General features: G+C 35.6%; 1 protein-coding gene across 4 annotated transcripts in view; it reads left to right on the top strand.

Moving 5' to 3' along the window:
- Cfap44 (cilia and flagella associated protein 44) overlaps positions 1-24,419 on the top strand; it is an 87,762-nt gene that overhangs the window by 39,765 nt on the left and 23,578 nt on the right. For 2 of the 4 annotated variants that reach the window (XM_063224970.1, XM_063224973.1), the window contains exons 18-23: positions 7,502-7,647; positions 8,739-9,009; positions 11,534-11,589; positions 11,755-11,917; positions 14,371-14,501; positions 22,733-22,929. In XM_063224970.1, the coding sequence (XP_063081040.1) occupies positions 7,502-7,647; positions 8,739-9,009; positions 11,534-11,589; positions 11,755-11,917; positions 14,371-14,501; positions 22,733-22,929 (964 nt within the window). The remainder of the gene's footprint in view (positions 1-7,501; positions 7,648-8,738; positions 9,010-11,533; positions 11,590-11,754; positions 11,918-14,370; positions 14,502-22,732; positions 22,930-24,419) is intronic. The other 2 variants (XM_063224971.1, XM_063224972.1) reach the window with 2 other exon arrangements.

Genomic DNA, 24,419 nt, shown 5'->3' with positions numbered 1-24,419 from the left:
CCTGAAAACATCGATGCAGAAATTATTACTTAACAAACATGTTTAGTGTTTAACATAGATATTGCATAGGTTTTGTTTATACTAAAATTTATTTTTGTCTTCAATTTAAGTTAATCTGGGCATCCTGTATTTTTTTATTTGCCAAATATGGCAATCTATTCTGTGCTGAGTGCCATTCTAAGTGATTTACTTAACCAGCTTATAAAATAAACGCTATTATTATTTGCATTTGGTGTGTGAGAAAACCGAGGCATAAAACTGTTAAGTAACTTACCCCAGGTCATATAACTAAAGCAGTTTATAACTAGGATATGGGCCGTGTAGCTCCAGAGTTCATGCACGTAACCATCAAGCTGCACCATGAACAGCTGGTGGTTGACAAGAGGTCAGGACACCAACCTTCTTGATCAAATGATTTTCTCACTGTTTGCTTGCAACCAAGCAGCTTCTAGAGAAAACTGGCCTCGTTTTGAAGTTAAGGCCACAGTTCTCAACTCATTGCTCATGTTGGAGGCCAGTTCTCCTGCCCAGCCGCGTTCACGTCTCAGATTATCATTTGAATTGTTTCTCCTCCCCTCAAATGTTCTGTACGTTCCCTCACTCCTCAATGATAACCTCATCTTGAATTCCATAGAAAAAATAAAAGAAATCAGATGAAAATTTCCAGTTTTTTTCCCAGTTAAATCTAATGTACTACAGGAAAGATCTGTATGATTGGGTCTCCCTCCTTAGTGTACTTGGTAAGTGTTCCCTTGCAACTTTCCAAGAACACCGTTCCCAATGGCCTATTGATCCCATCCCTTCTCTCTTTCTCAAAGATTTTGCTCTGAAATAAACCACCTGGTCTCCTGGGTCTTTTAAAATCGATATCACTCTTTTTAAACTCAGTTCTTCTTGCATCAGCATGTCTATATCTATATCTATTTTATCTATTTTAGTAATTAATTTTTTTCTTCAGTCTGTCTTCTCTTCCCCTCCACTGGGCCTTTAAAGGAAAAACATTGCCTGGAGTCCTTCTTCACCTCCTCTTTGGTCATCGGCCCGTTTCACATGGGCTTCTGTCTCCATCACTTCGCTCCCTGATGATTGCCATATTACAAGCTCTGTGGTCCTGTTTCTGTATGCTTGAACTTTTAGAAGCATTTGATAGAGCTCACCCTCTAGCCCTCTCAAAATACTTTCTCTCTTTGGCTTCCAAATCGTGCTCAGTTGGGACTCCTCTGCTCATTTTCAGGACAATACTGGAGATTTGAAGTACTGAAGAACATGATCTTAGGACATGTCTTTTTTGGAAAGGTGACCTTTTCTTATCACTTATTTGCCAATAAATATTAGATATTTATTTTTAGTCCTGATCTCTCCTCAACTTCAAACTTGTGACTGTAACTTTGCAAGCAGGCAGTCGTGAGTTTGATCCCCGGTACCGATAAAAAGGAAAAAGACAAAAAAAAAAAGTTAACTTTGTGTGTGGTGCTGAGGATTAAACCCAGCCTAAGTTCAACTCTGATATTTTTTTGTTGCCTTTTTCGTCTGGTTGATCTGTCTATTTATGACAGTAGGATATTGAGATCCCTAGTGTTTGTACACCATTGTTCAGTACATTTATGTTTATAGTTGTTATCGCTTCCAGATGGATTATTCCCTTAACCAATGTATAGTGACCTTCTTTGCTTCGCTTAAAGTCCTCTTTCTCTGAAAATAGAATAGCTGCCCCTTCATGCTTTGGGGTTTCCATTGTATGGATTATTGTTTTCCATTCTTTTGATTTTTAGTCTCTGAATTTCTTTTGGTGTTAAATGTATTTCTTATGTACAGAATACTGTCAGGTTTTGTTTCTTGATACATTCTGTCAGCCTGTGTCTTTTGTTGGAATACTTGAGACCACTGACATGGAGAGTTATTCCCAAAGGATACTGGCTTATTCCTGTCGTTGTGTTATTTTCTTGTTGCTGATTCCCGCCTCTCCCCTTTACTTCACCTTACCTGGAGTATTCACTCTACTGGAGCTTTTGGCCATGTGAGCTTCATTGTTTCTATTTCTAATACTCTTACGAATTTTTTGGAGTGTTGTTTTGGTGGTCACGAATGTATTAGTATTCTTTGTTTGGAAACACATTGTTCTGTCAATTTTGAAAGATAGCATTGAAAGGTGTTTTCTTTTAGGCTTGAAACACTATATTCCAGTCTATCCTGGCCTTTAGGATTTGTGTTGAGAAGCCTGCTGTAATTCTAATCTGTTCATCTTTATAAATAATTTGCGGCTTTTTTCTAATGCTGAACTTCTGTGATTTTGACTATGATATGTCACTGAGAAATTCTTTTCTGATTGTGGCAGTTTGGGGTGCTATATGTATCTTACTTATCTTTATATTAATTTCCCCATGTATGGAAAGTTTTCTGCTATTATTTCTGTAAACAGAGTTTTAATGCCATTTGTACTGTCTTCTGATTTTTTCATTAATTTCAATTCATCTTAGGTTAGTCTTCCTTGCATCATCTAGCAACTGTTGGATTCACTTTCCATGTTCTCTTGTTATTTTTAGAATGTCTCTGAATATATGGTCACCTACATCAGGCCTCGTTTCTAGTTCTGACCCCTGTTCTCAAGTTGGTCACTTAGGCTGCCCATATTATCAATAGAATTTTTTGTCTCCTAATTTCTGTTTTGTGCCTTTTTTGCACTCTAATTCTTTGCTACCTGAACAAAGAATGTTTTTTAATGTTTTGCTTAGCTTAGATAGCTTTTCATGAGTGTCTTCTAAAGCTCACTGATCATTTCATTATGTCTATTATTTTAGTTTCGGTGGTACCTCGGTTTATGAACACTTGTTTGTGAACAATTTAGTTTGCAAATTGAAGCATTTGGCAAAATTTTGATTTTGTTTGTAAATTCTGGATCAGGTGACCAACATAACAATATAGGACCTCAAAGCAAGACCATAGGGAGTCAACAATTGCTACAACCCTTAGAAGGAGATATGCCCTAGATGTAACTCTGTGTACTGCTATCCTCTGAACCCATGATCAGATCACTGGCCCTGCACCTACAATATTAGTGAAACACCAAAACGCCACAGGCATCCAATTGCATTTCATTTCTATAGCTATCATGATAGCCTGTGTTTATCCAATAAGCTGGTTGCTTATGGCAGGGGGCAGGAGATGGGGGTTTGTACTTCTTGTTTGTCAGCCTGTGTGCCAGAAGGGGCTGGAGCCTGGCTGTTCCCAGCCTGGTGGCAGCCCGCATATGATGTTGGTTCCCAAACTGGGCTTGCTTTCTGGTGTGGCCTTGTTTTCTCTACCCCCACTCCATGAATGGCACTGACTCACAGAGAGAGGCTGGGGTCTGGAGCTTCCCAGTCTGGTGGTGGCTTGCACATGGTATGGTTCCCAGTCTGGATTGGCTTTCTGGTGTGACTGTGTTCTCTTCCCTCAGTCTGTGAATGGTTTACTCACGTTTTTGTGTATGAATGCTGGATTTTGCCCTGCTGACCCACTGGGCATTGTCAGTTGATGATTTCCACTATAGTTACTCTGGTGGTAGTTACTGTGGCACCTTTAGTTTCCATGGTCCCCTGTGTGCATTAAGTTGCAGGTTTTTCTGCCTAGCTGTATGGCTTGTGGGTTTGTGGGGTATCTTCTCTCTCCAGAGGCCTCTCTGTCTATACACTCAAGGCTGTGGCATCCACCCGATCTGAGCCATATCGCTTCTCACATCAGTAGATGGGTAAAGCAAACAGATCATTGAATCTGTACCTTGTGGCCTATGCATCCTTCTTGGCCTAAGTTAAACTTCTCAGGAGGTATCTGTGTCTGGCCTGTTCCCTCTTTGTGACTTTCTTTTGTGGCCATCTCCTACCCAGTTACTGTAGCAGGGTAGCACCAGAAGTTCTAAAATACAGTTATTTGTAGCTTGGTTTTAAACAACTCCTTCCCCAAAAGCTTCCTAATTAAACCCTCTCAGATTTGGTGGGTATCACCCTGGATTTCTTCTTTAACTGCTTTGCAGAAGTAATCACTTTCAAAGTAAACCCCCACAATCTTCCTGTGGTTTGTAGTAGCAATGGACTTTTCTTGGTGCTAATGCTGCTGGCCCAGCCTATGGTTTCTCCCTTTGGCTGCTGACCTCTCCAGGCTTACCTGTGTCAGCAGAGACAGCTTCTCCCTCCTTGGGAACTGGAGCCTGCTTTCCAGTCTGCTTCATTTTCTTCTTTGCATTGTGCTGTTTCTTCAGCTTCTCTGTAGTTTCTAGTTTTCCTATTAGCTCCCTTCATATTTTTGGAAATCTATTACTTTTTTTCCTCTTTGTAAAGTTGTTTTCCAGGTGTCTCAATTTCAGGACCTGGAGAGGTTTATTTTCTGTTTTGTGACATTCAACTCTGCCCTGAGATTTCTGCACACTAGATCAGTCCAATGTGGTGCCTGTGCTTTGTCTTATAGTTGCCCAAATATATATATATATGGATAGATACAGATATAGATAGATTTTTTCAGTTACCTTTCAGATTTTATGTTGAAACTTATAGTTTTAATTTCCACATATTTATTCAATTTGGGAAAATTCTCATTCATAATATGCTGCAATGTTGCTTGGCTCATTTTTCTTCTGCTGGGATTCTATCTTGTTTATATTAAATCCTTCTTGCTGTGTTGCTCCTATATATATTTTACCTTTTTAAAATTTCTTTTTCTCTTTTCATGATTTAGCCTATTATTTCTGATCTCTGTTTTAACGTCTTAATTCTCTGTCTCTTCATTTTTACTGAAACTCCCACAGAGGGTTCAAATCTCCCATCTGGCAATATAACACAGAGATGCAAAAGAAACTCTTGGATGACCTGAAGCTGACTGTGAAATAAGGGGCCACAGTCCAAAAACTCATGGCTTTTATTGCTATCAATCAGGGAGGTAGATGGAGGTTGCAGCAGAGTGCTAAGGAAAGGCATTGGCTATAAGGTGAAACACAGCAATTTTTTACCAGGCACAAAGGCCTCCAATTAGCAATACAATGGTAGCTTGATGCATGCAAGGCTGCCACCTTTAATGCCAGGAATATATAATTCTTTTTGAGTTCCGTGGCCTTAGCTGAGATGTTATCTTATGTCATAGTCCTGGAATCTTATGGGCTTTTTCTTGAGCTCCCATTTCATCCATCAGCAGGGGCACAGTTCTTGCCGGTGTGCTGTTATGAGATTCATTGGCATCTTGGCCAGACTTCATTACATTCTTTTAGCCAATTAAGGGAACATCTGTTTCAATATAGACAGCTCTACGTGTCTCAGTGAATAGGACTGAAGTAAAGGTCAGGGAAAGATGGAGGCAAGAGGCTCCATTTCTCAGGAAAGCACAGATTAGTGGTCTCCCACAATTTTGTTTTTCCAGTTTTTAAAAATTGTGATTAAACACATATAACATAAAGTTAACCATTTTCAAGTATACAATTCAGTGCCAATAAGCACATTCACAATGTTGTGAAACCATCACTTTGATCTTCCGTTTTCTCTTCCTGTCAGCTCCTAGCAGCCATTATATTATTTCTTTATGACTTTGAATGCTTTCTCACATGTGGAATCATGTGGTATTTGTTGTCTTTTTAGGCAGCTTTTTTTTTCTCTTGCATAATTTCCTCCAGGTTTATATACAGCATTGCATATGTCAGAATTCCCTTTCTTTTTAAGGCTGAATAATACTCCATTGTAAGAATCCGCCATACTTCATTTACCCACTCAGTCATTGATGGACACTTGGGTCATGTTTATTTTTTGTTTATTATGAATGATGCTGCTATGAATATGGACATTCAAACATCTCTGTGGATATCTGATTTCTACTTTTTAGGGTATATACTCAGAAGTAAAATTGCCGAACCATATGGTAATTCTATTTTTATTTTATTTTATTTTTTGAGGAATTACCATAGCATTTTCCACAGAAACTGTATCATTTTATGTCACCACTAAAAGTGCCCAGGGTTTCCATATCCTTGTCAATACTTGTTATTTCTGTTTTTAATTGTAGTCAATGTAGGTGGTGTAAGTACATCCCACTGTACTTTTGACTTGCACCCCCTTAATGATCAGTGATTCTGAGCCTGTTTTCATGTGTTTATTACCCATGTGTATATTTTCTTTGGATAAATATCTACTTAGTTCTTTTGTTCATTTTTTGATTTTTTTGGATATTGTTTAGCTGTATGTATTTGCTGTTAAATCAATCATTTGAATTTTAATTTCTATAATTTTTTGGTTCTCAAATTTCTGGTTTTTTCACTATTTTTTATAGGTTCCAATTGAATCCTAAAATTTTTATGTAGCCTTCAAATTCCTTAAACATATTAATGATAGTTATTTTTCTTGTCTTTCATAGTATGTCTTGTTGTTTTTTACTGAGCAGTACACTGTGCATATGAAAAACTATCACTACTTTGATTCTCAGCATGTTATTATTATCTTTTGGAGATTTATGTTAATTCTGGAAAGGAGCTTGAAATCCTATATTATTTTAACCCTGTCAGTGACTAAGATGACCTAAAATTGGGCTTCACTTCCGATGAGGTCCATTCTTCTTCCCATTACTCGTACACCTTGTGTGTATCAGTCTCCAACTTCAATGGAAAGTCCAGTGGGAAGTGTATTTACAGTGCTCCCTCCTCCTTAGCGAGCCCTAAAAATTATTTCCCTTTCTATAAGCCCATGAGACTGAAAATAGCTCTGCTCAGCTTCTTAGCTCTTAGTGGCCACTCTGAAGGTCACTTCAAAGACAAAAGCAGTGCCAGTGCCAGGCTCACTTCTGGTTCTCCCTGTCTTCTGGGTCTTACTGTTTTGCAACTTTTTCAATGCTTCCAAACACATTTTTAAAAATTATTCTGGTTTTTCTCAGCAGCATGGCATGACTAAAATAATCCAGTCTGTTATTATCAAAAGTAAAAACAGTAATTAGATTTTCAGACATGATGATTTTGTTACTTTCTCTTTCTTATTACTCATTTTTCATAAAGATGTTTTGATTCTTAATTTATTTTCTCTAGAAGGAACCTCTGTTCCAGAAAGAAAGCAAGTTAAAGTTAGAACAGTGTTGCTTTTCCAGACGATCAGCTGTCTTTTCACTGTATGGATATATTATTCCTAAATAGCCCTTCCTGGAAAATTAACAGTGTTAACCCAGACTGAAAACCAGCTGTGAAAACAAGGACTTGCAAAACTTATTATTAATTACTGCTTATTTGTAATAACACCTGAAATAAAAATGAAATTCAGTAGATAGAGGTAAAATCTCTCATTTTGACTTGTAAGGGGGAAACAAAGCATCATATAATATTTATTATTATAATAACAGTTGTATATAACTGGGAAATAGAGATATTTTAATAAATAAAAACCTATTAACATAGAACCACATGTGAGAAAGTTTGTGTTTTAAATTTTGACACAAGCAAAAAAATTCTGATGCACTCATATGTGTTGTATTCAAGAATCACGTTCAGTATTATTTATCTTTTCAGGGTGGATATGATTCTGGTTTTCTATATCACTGTGAATTTCCCCCATATGATCAAAATAGTGATTTCAAGGCACAGAAAGATGAACCTTTTGATTACTGTTTTCTTGAAGATACAGAAGATAATCCCATTCAAACCATCACGTTCAGGTGAACAGAATTTTAAAAAGCTTTAAAAAAACTGTATTCTATTAGCTTCAGTGTATTTGTGTGTCATTAATATTGTCAATTTTAAAAGTTATATCCAAATCAGGGGCACCTAAATGGTGTTTGGTTAAATAAGTCAAGTGAGTAAAGTGATTTCTGTTTAAATCTGCTTATCCAATATTCTGTCAGAATTTCTGTTTAATTAAATTATGTAGTTTTAAGTCATTTCTCTTACTTAGGAAATGGCTGCTACATGGTCAGATAATGAAGGATCAGAATTTCAAAGATTCTAGAGAAATTACAAGTTGAATCATTAGTCCTTTAATAATTGAAATCTAAGTAAATATGCCAGTCATTCTTCTAAGGATCAAAAGCTAGTTCTAACTTTCAAATGGATTTTTTCATTTGTGTTGGTTTAACAATACTGCATACTGAATGGGTGGCTTATAAGCAACAAATATTTACTTACTGAAGAGTAGAGTTCCAAGTCGGAGTGGGCAGGTGGGCAGGTTTGGATTCTCTCTCTCTCTCTCTCTCTCTCTCTCTCTCTCTCTCTCTCTCTCTCTCTCGTTGGCTTGCTGCTATCTGTCTTCTCTTGTGTCTTCATTTGGTCTATCCTGTGTGAACAACATTGCTAGTCTGTCTCTGTCTCTCTCTGTCTCTCTGTCTCTCCTTTCCCCATCTGTCCTAATTTCTACCTCTTATAAACATCCCAGAGTCAGACTAAAATAGAGTCCAACCTAACATTCTCATTCTAACTTGTGGACCTTTTCAAAGGCTTTTCTCACACTATAGTTACATTCTAAGGGATCTGGGCTTAGGGACTGAACATATGATTTTTTTTTTCCTTGTATGTACAGAGACTTGCTATGCAGTCCAGGCTGGCCTTGAACTCGTAGTGATCCTCCTTCCTCAGCCTCTGAGTGCTGGGATCACGGGCACCACCAAGCCTGATTTTGAACATGAGAACTTTTGGTGGTACATGATTCGATGAACACCTTTGTTATTTCAGATCTAATCATTTCAATTCATTTAAAACTAAACAGTATTTTCAGGTCAATTGAAAGAACAATTTTCTTTCTTTTATTTTGTAGCGTGGATCAAAGTATGATGTTTTGTGGAATGAGAAATGGAGCAATTCGAGTGTACGTGCTAAATCAGAATGATCTTTCACTGTCCAGTCTGCAGCACTACTGGCAATTTAGTGTGCATGACAATAATTATGGGTGTGTTAAAAGAATCTCCACCAGCTTTGATGACCGCTTCTTGGTGACTGCAGGGGCAGATAGTAATATTTTTGTTTTTAACATTTTTTCTGAGTTTATGTTAAAAAAAGTCACCAAAGCCAAAGTACCATCTCCCAGGGTATGTAGCTAATCAACCAATTAACTAATTTTAATAACAACAATGATAGCCAACTTTAAAGTAGTGATATAAAGTTGTTTATATTTATTAAAAATTAACAGCTATTTAAATACATTAACCTTGTAATGCAGTCTTCCTGCCAGTATTAGGTTTTGATTTTCTAGTGTTTCTATATAAAATATTAATGGTGCTGCTTTTCTCTTATTATTAAAGACATGTAGTTTCTCAAAATTAAAAAGGAATGTGTCAATTTTTCTGTATCTATCACCATCTTAAAGTTTCTTTTTTCAAAATGCGCAATATGCCTCATATATATATATATATATATATATATATATTTCATTTATTGATTCACTCATGGGGCATGTATAGGGTATATACTATAAAATGTACTTTTTAAAATAAAATATACTTTTGAAAGCAGTTGGAAAATATTAGTTGCTTTAGTTGAGAGAATGATAATATGAGTTGATCAAAGATTCACTATAAATTATTCTATTTTTAGGCAGAATACATTATTGGCTTTTTATTAAAGATTGAGGGTTCAGATCCCCAAATTACATCCATTTGTCCTGTCTCAGACTGGAATCTTCTATTATTAAAGGGGTTTATGTGGATAAATCACTACTTAATAACCACTAGAACAGCTCCTACAGATTAAGGAGATACAGTATATTTAGAAGAACCCGTAGTTAAAATTCCTAAGAACATATTGAATTCCCACTTGATAGCCTACCTCAAAAGAACACACGAATTCAGAGAAGGTTTGAGCAGATAAATTTTCATTTCTTTAATAGCAGGGGAACTTGGAATATGGGGCAATGTTTAAAGAGAGTCTAGTTCCAAGACAGCAACTGCAAAAAGGAAAGTATACAAATTGGAAAATCTTTATGTTTCTACCTAGTGCTAGCCTTCAATATAGAAACTTGTACTGAATAGAAAAAAAATCATTCCACGGTTAGAATAATAATGTCCTCTTACTATGGATAACATCTGTACTTTTTAAATCATTGATGCAGGCTCTGCTTTTCAGAGGGCAAAATGAGAATTAGAACCACAAAATCCATAAAATCCAACTAAGCTCTATAGAACATGAGAAAGTCTTACTTTACATTAGAATCTACTAAGGAGCCCTTAAAAGTACTGATGACTGAACTCCTTTTGAGAACAATTAAATTAGAATCTTTGAAGATGAGGCCCAGGTCTCTGTATCCTATAAAATGTCCTCCACTTGATTCTAATGTGAAACCCAGGTGAAGATCCTTTGACCTGTATTTTAGAATTGTCAAGTGGATTACACGGTATTACAAACAGCTGTAGCCAAGAAATAGCTGCGTTTCCCTGTCAAATCGTGGTATGCTGATATTGGAGAATTAAGGGACTTAGCTATTACTCCCTCCCTCAGAAAACTAAGTAAAAATCAATAAATTTATGTTTTGAGCAATTAATAGTAAGTAGAATTTATTAGCCATCACTGTCTCTTACTTTGGTGATGGGTATTTCTTCACTTTTACTGAAGTCCCAAACCATAACTTCCATAAAAATGTGAACACTTCATCTCGTATGTATCAACAGTTTATATTTTGTACATAAGAAGACTTTAATCCAATAACCTGATCAAAAGTCTTTATTTCTTTAGAAAAAGTGACAGCAAGACAGAGCCATCTATTATGAAAGAGACTAGAAGTTAAGTAATTTCGATTTTACTTAGGAACTGATTAGTTAGCAAACTGACTGTTTTATTCATTGGGTATATTTCCTTTCCTTTTCCTTAACATGCTAGACTAAGATTTTATAGCACAGCACCTGAATACACAAAGTACTGTAAGTGGTTCCTTAACTCCTCTAAAGTTAAACTGATTTCCTTTTTAAAGGGAGATTTGTACTTTTTCATCCCATTTTTTTCTCTGAAGGAGGAAGTTTATATTATTTTGTGAATTTTCCATTTTATGTCTTCTTTTAGGTCATATAAAATTCTTACTTAAAATTAAAATGTATACATATATGAGAGTCTTATTAGGATACATGCAAGGTATTTTGAGAGTCTCTTGGCATGTAATGAGGGGATGTCCTGAAAAACAGCATTTAGAAATAGATGATTGAGGGGCTGGGGATTTAGCTCAGTGGCTTAAGTGCCTGCCTGATAAGCACAAGGTTGTGAGTTCAATCCCTGGTACCAAAAACAAAAAACAAACAAAAATGGATGATCTAGAAGTTATTTTTGTGTGTTTTCTCTGTCAATAGCACATGTGTTAACAGATAATATGGATCTGAAGGGATAATTATGAAAATATTACCATTTGACAAATATTAGATAACAAGACTTGTTTAAACTTAACTCTTTAAATGATCCAAAACCAAATAAGTTTAAATCAATTGCAATTTTCCCCCTGGACTGTGTGTGAAACAACTTTTCAAACCTATAATTGTTAGAAATTTACAGTTCCCTCGAATATCTAACAAGAAGTAATTTGATAGGAAATATTATGTGATTTTAAAGGGCTTTTTATTCTTCTTTTTACAGCTTGGAATTGAAGCAGAGCCAGTCCCAGAGGATATTGAAGATCCCAAAGCCTACAGGTATACGAACTTTTGACAAACACTGTTTAGACTGAATTTTTGCAAAACAAATCAACATTTTGTAGAACGTGCCCAAGCTGAATGAGTATCCAGACTATTAAATATTACCTTTTTTATGTTTTCCTGTAACCTTTCCTATTATTCTTTTAAAATCTCTGTTTTCAGTATTGAGAATGCCAGGAGAAAAAGAGAACATGACAAATTAATGAAAGAAGTGGAAGAAATAAAGGCTGGGAAGAGAGAGAAAATCCAAGCTCTGAGGAATGAATTTCAGAAGCTATTAAAAATGAATAAAGAATTACCAGAGCATATGCAATTTAAGCGGACAGTAAGTCTATATACATTTGACTTCAATTTTAATATATATTTCTAGATTGAAACTATTCTTTTGTCAACCAAAGAAACACGAGGGATTATCACTAAGCTGTGCTTTAGCTGGCCGATCAGTGAGCTTGCAGCAGCTCAACTGTTGTAGAAGTAGACACGCAATTTGGTGGAGGCAGATAACCCTCTTTACATGGCACAACGCTTACTACTGGATTTCACTACCACACGTTTTGGTGTTGTTGCTTTTGGCAGCAAGGTAAAATATAAATATAGGTTTAGTCTGTTAATGACCTTATTGTACCTAGCCAAAAATGTCTGTTGAGTAGTTACATATATAATTTTTCTGAGGTTCCATTCTATACTATATCAGATCTATTGAGAAGATAGTACCTAGTTATCCATAGAGTTTCTAAGAGATGACTTAGACTAATTGTAGGTTGTATGATGACAACCACCACATTGTTTAAGCTTTTATATTCTTTTTTCCTTTTGTGACTACTGAAAACTCCTAACCTTGCTTGTGATTTTTTTTCATTTTGTACTTTTTCCTAAACAAGAATACAATCAGGTATCAAAACAAATAAAAAGATAGGATGTCATCCTAAATACATTCATGTTTTGCCCAACTCTGTAATTATAGAAGTACTTTGCCAACTTCTTGTAAAAAGTGCTTTATGAAATCATGTTAATTTCTTATATAAATTTTTAAAGCTGTATGTGCACTCATGTTTATAGCAGGACAATTTGTAATAGCTACTTCTTGGAAACAAACACAGAATGGCTGAAAAAGATGTGCCATTTTTATACAATGAAATATTACTATATTTCATAAAATATTACTATATTTCATAAAAAGGATGATCTTGAGGCTTGTATAAGTAAATGAAGGCAACTTGAGACTTATAAGTAAAATGAATCAGACTCACATTTGTAAATATATTATTGTCTCTCTAGTATAAAAAATTAATAATAAAAACTGAAAAGTAATAAGATCCAAAATGTACAATAGATATTGTAATAATGAAAGGGAAAGAAAGTGCTCAAAAGGAAGGAACAACTTGTAGGTGTACACATACAACTGTTTGTATGTTTAAATGTTCAAGATAGATAACCATACTACTAATTCTCTATTAGTTCATCAAAAAGAATAGTTTGTGCTGTCATTGTTTCGTTGTCTGTTCATTTTTTATGCTTAGATTTTGTAACTTGAACAACTACTTCTTTTTTTTTTATTTAAGGAGAAAAGAAAAATAAAAAAAAACAGTGAAAGGGTACAAGTTATACAGATATACAGAAGAAAAAAATGAACAGTAGGAAATCACTAGTTAATGGATTACATATTGCCATCTTAGAAATAAGTTGAACAACTACTTCTAAGATAACAGTATGTAATATGTTAACTAGTACTGATTTCTTACTGTTATTTTTGAAATTCTGTATTATTTCTACCCTTTTTTCTGTTTTGCTTTTAAAAATAAAAAATAAAAATAACATTTTAAAAAATTAATTCAAAATGGTTAAAAGACCTTTGCTTTAAAAAGGGTTGAAGCCAGGTGTGGTGGTACATGCCTATAATCCCAGAACTCTGGGAGACTGAGGCAAGAGGATTACAAGTTCTAGCACAGCCTGGGCAACTTAGTGATTTAGTGGGACCCTGTCTCAAAATAAAAAGGAAAAAGTTGCGGGGATGTAACTCGGTGAGAAGGCCCTGGATTCAATCCCCAGCACGCACACACACACACACACACACACACACATACACACACAGAGTTGATATTTCCATCACACAGGTAATGTAGTTTAGGACAAAGAAGAGCTGGAAATGAGTGCTGTGGCTTTGAACATGTTATTATTCAAAATATAGACAGACTGATGTTGAGTGTGACCACAGCCTCTGGGTGTACTTCCTAGGGGTACAGGTAAGAAACTTGAGATCTGTACATGTTTTTATGGGGTTAATGGATCCCTCATTGAAGGACATTCTACAAACACTTGGTGATGTCAAGAAGCCACCAAAGGCTGGCATCTTTCCTACATGGGTGTTACCCAGAAAGGGTTCAGCCTATGATCAACTGGCTTTTACCTGTGCCAGCTGGTTAGTTAGGTATGGTAGTTTCTTTGGGATGGTGAGAATATGTTTTAAAGTTTTATATACCTCTATATATTGTTAGAATTTATTATTTTTATTGTAGGAAAAAAATCTATAAGTAAGTAACTTTATTTGTTTTACTGCTAACAATTCTCCATGTATTGTGCAACTTTTTCCCTCATCTTGTGGAATTAAGATCAAAATTATATTGTTTTTTTCTGGAATGGAGGGCTTATAATATGTAGGAGACTGTTATGATATAGCATGAAATATAGGACAAAATTAAAAATCTGTAACTGTTTGAAAGAGGCTTAATAAAATAGAGTAATAAAGAATACTGTTTGAGTAAATCTATCTATCTGCAGGACTTTAATATTGATTCTGAAATTCGTGCTGAGATCAATAGAAAAACAGTTTATAAAATTCAACAAGTGGAAAAAGAGTTAGCTTGGGAAAAAGAGAAATGTGAACTTGGCCTAAAGAAGCTACAGAGAAGGTAGGATCCATATTTTCTGTATATGAAGATGTTTAAGAGTGTGTGTCTAAGTAAACAGTTTACAGTGGTATCAACAAAGCAGTCAGGTAAAGGTCTTCTGAAGTACCCACTGATTTGAAATTTCAAGAGCTCTTCGTGCTGCTGCTTCTGATATCTTCCTGAGCTTTCCCTTCATTCTTCAGGTTTTGTTTGTTTGTTTGATTTTGCTACTGTAATTATAGGCTGGCCTTGAGCTCACCATGTAGCCTAAGCTGGCTTCACAGAAATCCTCCTGTCTCAGCCTCATGAGTTCTGGGATGGCAGGTATGCCCCACCATGCCCGGCTTTATTTTTTTCTTGTTATACAATTAGGTTTTTGAAATTATATAATAGATATTTATCTTCTTTTTTTGACAACTATTTTATACCAAATTAACACAAGAACACAAATGCCTTTTAAAGTTCTCTTGTGACTGCCTCTCAGAAAATATCTAAGCTGAATCTTTATTTCCACATATTAGTTTTCTTTGTGAAATTTACACAAATGGGACATTGCAAACTCTTTTGCATGGGCTTCTATCTTAGTTACTTCCCTTGTTGCTGGGACAATTTACCCCACCCCCACAATTTAAAGGAGGAAAGGTTAATTTTGGCTCACAGTTTGCAGTGGTTTAGGTCTATAATCGGCTGATTCCAAGGCAGAACAGCATGTTAGAAGCGCCTGGGTGGAGAAAAACTGTTCACTCATGGCACACAGGAAGCAGAGAGAGAAGGGAGGAGCTGGGAAGCCTAGTGACCTGCCTTTTTTGACCAGACTCCTACCTTCTATCAGTGAGTCAGCTATAAACCCCCACAGTCCACCCACCGCCCCAAAGCTCTGACTATGAGCATGTGAAACACTTAGTGGACACTGACATAGAGGCAGCTTCTTTGACTCATGTAATGTCTAGGATTATCCATGTTGTATCTAGCAGTATTTCAGCCCTTTTCATTGCCTTCCCGTATCCCATCACACGGTTATACCACAGTGTAAACATTGCGCTCTTGATAGCTGTTTGAGTCATTTCTACTTTTTGGCTACTCTAAATAATGCTGCTATAAACATTCTGATATATTTTGGGGGTGGACATTGGTCCCGATTTCTGTTGGTGATATGTCCAGTTGTAGAACTGTTGGGCCATAGTTTATATGCATGTTTAGCTCTGTTAGACATTGCTGGTTTTCCAAAGTGACTCGAGTAGTTTATATTCTGCCAACTGCTGTGTAAAAATTCCATTTGATTCCCATACTGTTAGTTTCTTGGTTTATTTTAAGCCATCTTAAACTGGTTGGCTTAAAATAACTGTCACTTACTGTCTTAGGGGTTTGGAGGTTGGAGGCTGAGAATCAGGGCCTTAGTCCTGAGAAGGAGACTGTGTTCCATGCTTCTCTTGTGTCCTGTGATTTGATAGAAAGCTTTGGCGTTCTTGGCTTGAGGTTCCTCGCTCTAAATCCTCTGCCTTTGCTGGACACTACTTCTGTGTCTCTTCATCTAGTCATACCTCTGAGAATCCAAATTTCCCTTTTTTGAAGGACAACAATCATATCAGACTGAAGCCCATTTTAATCTCATTTTAAGTTGGTAGTGTCTGTCAAAACGCTACTTTTTAAATAAGGTCACAGTCTGAGGTATTTGGGATTAGGACTTCTTTTTGGGGGACACAAATTTAGGCATATTGGTCATCAGTGGGGATTGTTATCCATTTACATTTCAGTGATTCTTTGGTAGTATCTCAGAATGGTTTGAATTGGCATTTACCTGAAGGGTGATGATTTTCAGCCATTTGTATATTTGGTTAGTTTTTTGTTTGTTTAAATTGTACTATAAGAACTCTTTATATATTTTGCCTATTAATGTGGTTATCTATCTCTATACTTCTACAAATGACTACATATGACATATATGTGTGTACACATGTACAAATGTCTTATTCTAGTGTGTGGATTTTTTCTTTACTCTTTATGAAGTCTTTTGTTGAGTGAAAGTTGTAACTTTAAGTTCAATTTATCAGTCTTTTCTTCTAATTTTAATGCTTGTGTGCTGTGTTTAAGGAATCTATCTACTCCTGATTCATGAAATAATTCTTCTAGAAGCTCTATTTATTGGCATTATTCATTTTAAATGATTTTTGAGGATCATGTGAGGTGAAGGTCAAATGTAATTTGTTCCTTTATCAATATCTAATTGACTTAGTATGATTTGATGATTAGACCATACTTTTCTCACTAGATTATAGTGATGCTTTTGTCACAAACTGGGTAATCTTGCATGAGTCTATTTCTGAACTTTTCATTGTGTTTCTCTCTATCCTTGTGCTGTTATTTCTCCTATTTAAGTCCAGACATCTAATATTATAAATCTTTTGTTCTTCATCTATGAAATTGGTTAAGTCTTTGCATAAGAACAACTTGTCATTTTTCACAAAAATCCCGGTAAGAGTTTGATTGGAATTACCTTGAATCTATAAATTTGTTACTTATAGATGACGTGTTATTTACAGACAACAGATACTTTAAAATACATATTCAATCTTTCAGCCCACAAACATGACGCATCTTGAAAAGAGTTACAGCCATACCATCTGAATATTCTTTTATTATTTATTGCTAATCTTTTTTATTGACTTCCTAGTATAATGGTGATTTTGTCATTTTAACATGTCTGTGCTTTCTTCTACATTTTAAAACTTATAGAATGTATTATAATAATTTTTTAAATATCTTGAGCTGGTAGTTCAGTGTCATTTCTGGGTCTGATTCTATTGACTGATATGTTTCCACTCATTTTGGGTTACCGTTTTCTGCTTTTGATGTTGACTGGTACATTTTAGTTGGATGCCAGCCATTATGAATTTTATGTTACAGGTGCTGGATATTTTTACATACTTTTAAATATTCTTGAGTTTTGTACTCAGTAAGTCACTTGGAAATAGTTTGATTTTTCAAAAAATCTTGTTCTTAGCCAGGCATGGTAGCTCACGCCTGTAATCCCAGCACTCGGCAGGCTGAGGTGGGAGGATCGTTGCGAGTTCGAGACCAGCCTGGGCTACAAAGTGAGCTCAAGGCCAGTCTGAACTGCATAGCGAGACCCCATGTCAGAAAAAAGACAAAAAAAAAAAAATTCTTGTTCTGAATCTTTGTCAGGGCCATGTTCAGTCTAGGGCTGATTTTGCCCTGCTACTGTTATTGTAAGCTGTGTGGGTCTGGGGATTATTCTGTCTGGTCCTTTCTGACAGTTCTTTTCCCAGCCTTGCTGTGTTCATGCTGATCAGTGTTTGCCTGAAGACTGGAAGGCAGCTCTCTGCAGTTCTTCACTATTCTCTTGCACTGTGCAGCTATCTCCTCTCTGGTATTTTGTCCTACAAATTACAGCACTCATTACCTCATATTTAATCCCTGATTATTTGAATTCCTGGGTAATATTTGCATCCCTGAGTATAACTAGATTGCTGGCCACTAAGAAATGAAGATAGGTAAGAAGTTCTTCTCAGAAAGAATCCTTAACATAGTAGTCTATAATTAACTTTAATAAGTAGTCACAGTATGTGTATGTGTGTGTCTGTGTGTGTGTGAGACATGATTCAACCCACAAACTTAGGTCTATAAGCAATAAAGCTATACATTAATTTAACTTTGACTCTGAGATTTTACCAAAAAAGGAAACTCAGTATCACTGAGGCTCATTGTCCCAGCCCACTTGCTTCTTTCTATTCTTTGATTCCATGGTTGTGTGCTCAGCTTATCTTTGGATCAAACACACATACAGCCATCACTTTTCAGGCCTTGCCATCCGCCCAGAAGCTACCTGGAGGGGATAAGTACCTACAGTTCTTGGACCAAACTTGTCCACCCTCCTCCCAGTCAGGAGGAACATGTTCTAGCTTATACTTTCTTATTATCTGAGTTTCTTCCCTGTCCCATACACCCTCCATCCACAAAAGTAACATGTCTTCAGCAGACACAAGGAGGCAGTAATAAGAACCTGGCCATCTGTTTGGAAGGTGGTGAGGAGATAAAATTGTGCCGCCAAATACCTAGGTATTATTAGTGTTTTATCTTATGCAATCTAATAGGACAAACAAGATAATTCTTGGTTGAATGATTTGTGTTTCTTTTATTATTGGTGAGATTAGCATTTCTTTTTCTGTGTTTATAGTCTATTATTTATTCTTCTGATAATTACCTGTTTGAATTCCTTTTTTCTTTTTTTCCTGGATCCCTTATGTTTAGTTTTAGTCTCTATACCATATGAATTTGTCTTTTATTATATACAGTAAATTCTTCCTGATATGTTGCCATTTGCCTTAAGCTATTTGTATTTTTCTAACAGTAAAGAAATTTTAATCTTGTTTTTTTTTAATTTTTTTTAATTTTAAAAACAAGAAATGGAAACAATATAGAATTTTAAAAAATAGAAAATTAACATTAGTTAATATATTGTATATTGTTATATTAGAAGTAGTTGTTTAGATTACAAGACAATCATGAAAAAATGATCAAATAATGAAAGTACAATTCTTTTTTTGATGAACTTACAGAGATCAGTAGTATAGTTATCTATCTTGTATAAGTATATACATACACACATAATGTATATATGTACTGTATATGTACACACATAATGTATATATGTATATATATGTACTTATATGCATATAGTCTCTTCCACTTCCTTTTCTTCTTTTCCCTATCCCAGTTGTTCATTCCTTCTAAGCACTTTCTTTCCCTTTCATTTTCACAATATATATTGTACATTTTGGATCTTATTCTTTAATTTTTTTACACTAGGAAGACAATATGATATTTACACAGGTGAATTTGACTTATTTCACGTATGAGTATGGTCTCAAGTTGCATCCAGTGACCTATACAAGTCTCAAGTTTATCATTTTTGTAGCTGAGTTATACTCCATTGTATAAAAATACCACATCTTTTTTTTAATCCATTCTGAAATTGATGGACATTTGGGTTGTTTCCAAGATTTAGCTATTAAAAATTGTACTACTATCAACGTGGGTGCATAAGTATTACTGTGGCATGATGTTTTCATGGGAAAATATCCAGAAGGGAAATAGCTGGATTGAACGGGACCTCCAATCCTGGTTTTTTGAGGAATCTCCACACTGATTTTCGCAGTGGTTGTGCCAGTCTACACTCCCACCAACAGTGGAGAAGGGTTCCTTTTTCCCCAAAGCCCCACCAATATTTGTTACTGGTTGCTTTCTTGATAGCAGCTATTCTTTCTGGGGTGAAATGGAATTTCAATGTTGTTTTAATTTGCATTTATTTCTCAAATGACCAGTGATGTTGAACATTTCTTCATAAATTTATCTGCCATTTGTATTTCTTCATCTGAGAAATGTGTGTTCATCTCAGGTGTCCATTTTTGGATTGGATCTTTGAATTTGGAGAACCTGATGTTTTTTCAATTCTTTATATGTTCTAGATATAAATCCTTTGAGAGACAGCTAGCTAGAATTTTTTCCCATTCTGTGGGTTTTCTTTTGACTTTGTTGGTGATTTCTTGTGAAGTGCAAAAACTTTTTAATAAGATAAGATCCTAGCTGTTGATTCTTTGCAGTACTTCTTGTGCAGTTTGTGTTCTGTTCATGAACTCTTTGCCTACCCCTGTGTCTTCAAGATTTCTACCTAACTTGTCTTCCAGCAGATTTAGTGTTTCCATTTTAATATTTAGATTCTTGATCCATTTTGACTTTAGTGTATGGTGATAAATATAGGTCTAGTTTTAGTCTTTGGCATGTGGAAAGCCAATTTTTTTCATTTGTTAGAGAGGCCTGTCTTTCTTCCAGAGAATATGTTTGGCCCCTTTTTCAAAGATAAAGTTGTTGAGTATCTTTGTAGTTGTGTCTGGATCTTCTGATCTTTTCCATTGATTCTCAGGTCTGTCTTTGTGCCAGTACCATGCTGGTTTTATCACAGCAGCTTTGTAGTATAACTTCAAGTCAGGGATTGCGATGCCTCCTGCCTTGCCTTTGCTGCCCAGAATTGTCTTTGCTATTCTAGGTCTCTTCTGGTTCCAAATGAACTGTAGGAAACTTTAATTTTGATTATGGGTCAAAACTATCCATATCTTCAAGTTATCTGAGTCTCATTAGAAAGTTAAATTTAAAGACTAAAACTCTAATGGGTGAAAGGTAAAGAAAATAAATTTTAAAGAGTTGAGAAAGATGTTATGCTATGAAAAAAGGAGAAAATCAAAAAGAAATAGTAAATCATTGAAAGGAAAAATAGCATTAAAAAGAGTCGGAAAAAAGTAAAAAAGCAACAAGCTAGGGAAATAAATATATACATAAATAAGTTAAATTCTAAGATGAAAAGTGGGGCATTAATTATGAACCACTGTCTGCTTCAATAACACCAATCTGATTTATGAAGAATGTATTTTATTCTCCTAAATTGACGAATGGAGAGCTTTTAAAAGGTAAATCAGGAAAGAAATGTAGCTCAGCACCACAGCACCTGTCTGGCAAGCGTAAGGTCCTCAGTTCAATTCCCAGTACTATATATATAAATTTTTCTGGAGCATAAGGAAAATATGAATGAGTATTAATTCCCAAATTTATGTTATCATAGAGACAAATGGAGTCTGATAGTTTGGGAGTTCTATGAAATAACTTCAAAATGGGAAGGTGAGGGACAAAAAGTAGGAATGGAAAGGTCTACCTGTGTATTCAACTTTCCCAAAGTCTATTCCAGATGAATATTACACATTGCCACATGTATGTGAACACACACATGCATGCATATCAATGCCATATAATCTAAGAAAATACAATGTTTTAAATGTCTTAGTGAAGTGAACGTTCTTAAATCTCTGGGAAATAAGTGTTAAAGTTATTTTTCTACTTTTCAATTTAAGAATTCTTTACATACATATTCGTAAGTTTTTATAAAATTTGTATATTTATATATAACACAAAAAATACTATATATTGACTGTGGTGGACTGAAAACTGATGGTTTAAGGAAATATGTATGGTTATCAAGTTGACCAGGGGTAGATTGTAGCATTTAAAAAATGATGGTCAACTTAAACACCAGCTGAATCGAATCAGCGTGGTGCTGAGTATAGAGGGTCACCCAAGGAGTTAAATAAAAAGAAAGTGCAGGAAATCTGTCCACACACTAAAGACCTGTAGAATTTAGTCAAGGGCCTGGATTCCATGGCAATATCTTGTATGAATTCAACTGAAGACCTCCAGTCCATGGCAGTGTCTCCCATTGAGTCCAACTGGAGGCCTAGAGCTCAGGTCAGTGACTCAGGTAAGTCTGTTTCATGGATATGTTCTGGGAAGGCCCAAAGGTCAGCGATGGAAGCTAGAAAGTCTGTGCTAGCGAAATAAAGGATCTATGCCAACAGGTTGAGGATTCTACACTGGTGCCAAGCAGCAACACTCAAAACAAGGACCAGTGTACCCCAGAAAAGTACTTCAGCCATCCTAAGCAATGATGAGGTCCCAAGCTTCTCTGACAATGAAAACAGCTGAGTCCGTATCAGAAAGCCAGCATGACAAGCTTGAACAGCACACATCTTCCCATCTGGAGCTAGGAAGTGATGCTCAAAGCTCCCCCAAAGTGAACCACAGCCGTTCTCAGTGATAAGGTCCCGAGCTCCTCCGGTGATCACAGCCGAATTCAAACCGGGGAAGCCAGCCTGATAAACCCTTCTAGGAGAACCAGCAGCTCCAAACAACAATAACGCTTAGCAGAACTCACAATGCTACTGTTTTTCTCTCCACTTTTTATTTTGGCAAGAGTCCTCAGGTGGGCCATCTATACTCAGCACCAGGCTGATTCAGTTCAGCTGATGTTTAAGTTGATCATCAGTTTTCAACGCACCACACTGATTATATATGATAGCTTATTATATATAGTACAAAAAGCATGATTATATGTCCTCAGAATTTGATTTATCATTAAATTCCAGGCTACCCGCAGAATTTTCATTTTTTAACATATCAACAAGCAGTGGTGTTATACTGACTAATGATGAATTGTTTAGTATTTTTATTGTAGGAATTTCTACTTGCTCTTTAATCATATCCAATCTGGTATATGCATGGTTAAAGTTTGATTTTATCACAATGTTATGTTATTACTTATGAGCATAGTTTGGTCTTATTTTGTACTTAACAATCATGCAGACTGATCAAAATAGTGACAATTACAAATACTTGTTTTATTTTTTCAGATTTCGCGATTCGCTAGAAAGTGATGTAATTGTGGTTCATGCCATACAAAGTGAACACAAGATATCCTCCTACAGACTGGTGAAACCTTCCAAGTATTCTAAATTAAAACAAACAAGTCAGTCAGACAGAAGACTAAGTAAAGTCGACAGGCTAGAAAAAGAGGGACCTGTAAAGAGGGATAGTCAGAAAGATACAGGTAACCCAAATGAGAAAGAAGAAGGCATCCTATCCCTGTTTATAAAGATTTATTAAACCTAAATTGTCTTTTTATAGGAAGAAAGTTTGACTGCTCTTGGGTAAATTTGTTATCCCTCTTTCACCCTGGTGGCTCCTTTAGAATAAATCATCAACAGGGCTGTGCAGTATGATTTAGAATACGATGCTCTATTTCACCAACTGATACTTCCTGATCCCTTTCTTGTGTGATGCAGGTTAATAGAGACGAGAATACTTTGTGGATGCTACAGTTTTGTTACTTTCTCCTTCCAACAATTCTAGGATTTTCCAAGATGGTAATTTTGAGATTTCTAGGTCTCATTCCAGAATGTGAGGCTAAAATACTGCATTAGAACTACTTCCCAAGAACACACACTTTAAACAGAATGATGAACTAACAATATAGGTGTGAAAATAGTACTTCTCATCCTACGAACCTGTTTCTTTTCTTTTGTCTTGTCTTCTCTCTTTGTCTCTCAATGGGATATTGGTAAAGGAACAAATGACAGTTGGCCCCCATCTCACAGAACCAACAAAAATTAATTATTTAAGAATAATGGCAAGAAATATAGTGACTTCAAATGTAGAAAGAAAGTAAGAATTTTGGGAATGATTTGAAGAATCAAGAAAGGGTGTTCCAAGCTGGCCAGAACTAGGCTGTTGCCCATGACACAGTATTAGCATTAATTATGATTCTTCTTTTTCATTGAGAAATCTGTAATACCTAAGATAACTCCTAAATCCTGTTATCCTGAAATGTTAAAAAGACTGTTTCGCAATCTTTTTCTAGACTATGTCACACTCACTGGTTTAGCCTAATAACCAGCTCACTGCTCCCCAATTATTTCTGATACTTACACATCAAGGCTTTTGCTGGAGTGACCTCAGACCCTCTCTTCTGTGAATTCTACCAGTTCTTGGGGGTCCAGCTAAAATTTCACTTCTGTTATGAAGCCTTCCTGTGACCACCCAGGTTATATTACAGTCTTCTTTTTCTATGCTGCCTTATCTATGAAATATGAAGTGTGAAGAGCTAACATAATTATATTGCTATCTCATATTTTTAAAGTTATCTAAAGTATATCTTTGTGTAGTTTAACAGTAAAGAGTAATATGCTAGTAGATACTTATTAATTGATAAAGCTAATAATTTTTAAATATAGATTTGGTTATGGGCTTACAACTAGATTTTTAGTTGGCTGCAAACCACTTCCACTGGTAAAATGCTACTTCATATTTTGTGTGTCAAATAGGATTCACTGTCTTCTCTCCTGTCCTTCACCAAACACTCCTTCTTAGCTTCCAATATCTGTCAGTGGTTCATCACTATCTTGTTCTCTAATTGTTTAATATACAATTTAGCTTAACAACTTTTTGATATTAACTGTGACTTATCTCTCTCTAATTGGGCATTCTGCAGTAAAGGTAATACCCAATGTTTGATGGTTCAGTTTATAATTTTTCTATAGT

Source organism: Cavia porcellus, unplaced genomic scaffold, assembly GCF_034190915.1.
Source record: "Cavia porcellus strain 051 isolate PalLab524CR breed Dunkin Hartley unplaced genomic scaffold, mCavPor4.1 scaffold_15, whole genome shotgun sequence".
Taxonomy (NCBI): domain Eukaryota; kingdom Metazoa; phylum Chordata; class Mammalia; order Rodentia; family Caviidae; genus Cavia; species Cavia porcellus.
Note: the sequence above shows the minus strand (reverse complement) of the source record. Positions and strands in the feature narration are given on the sequence as shown.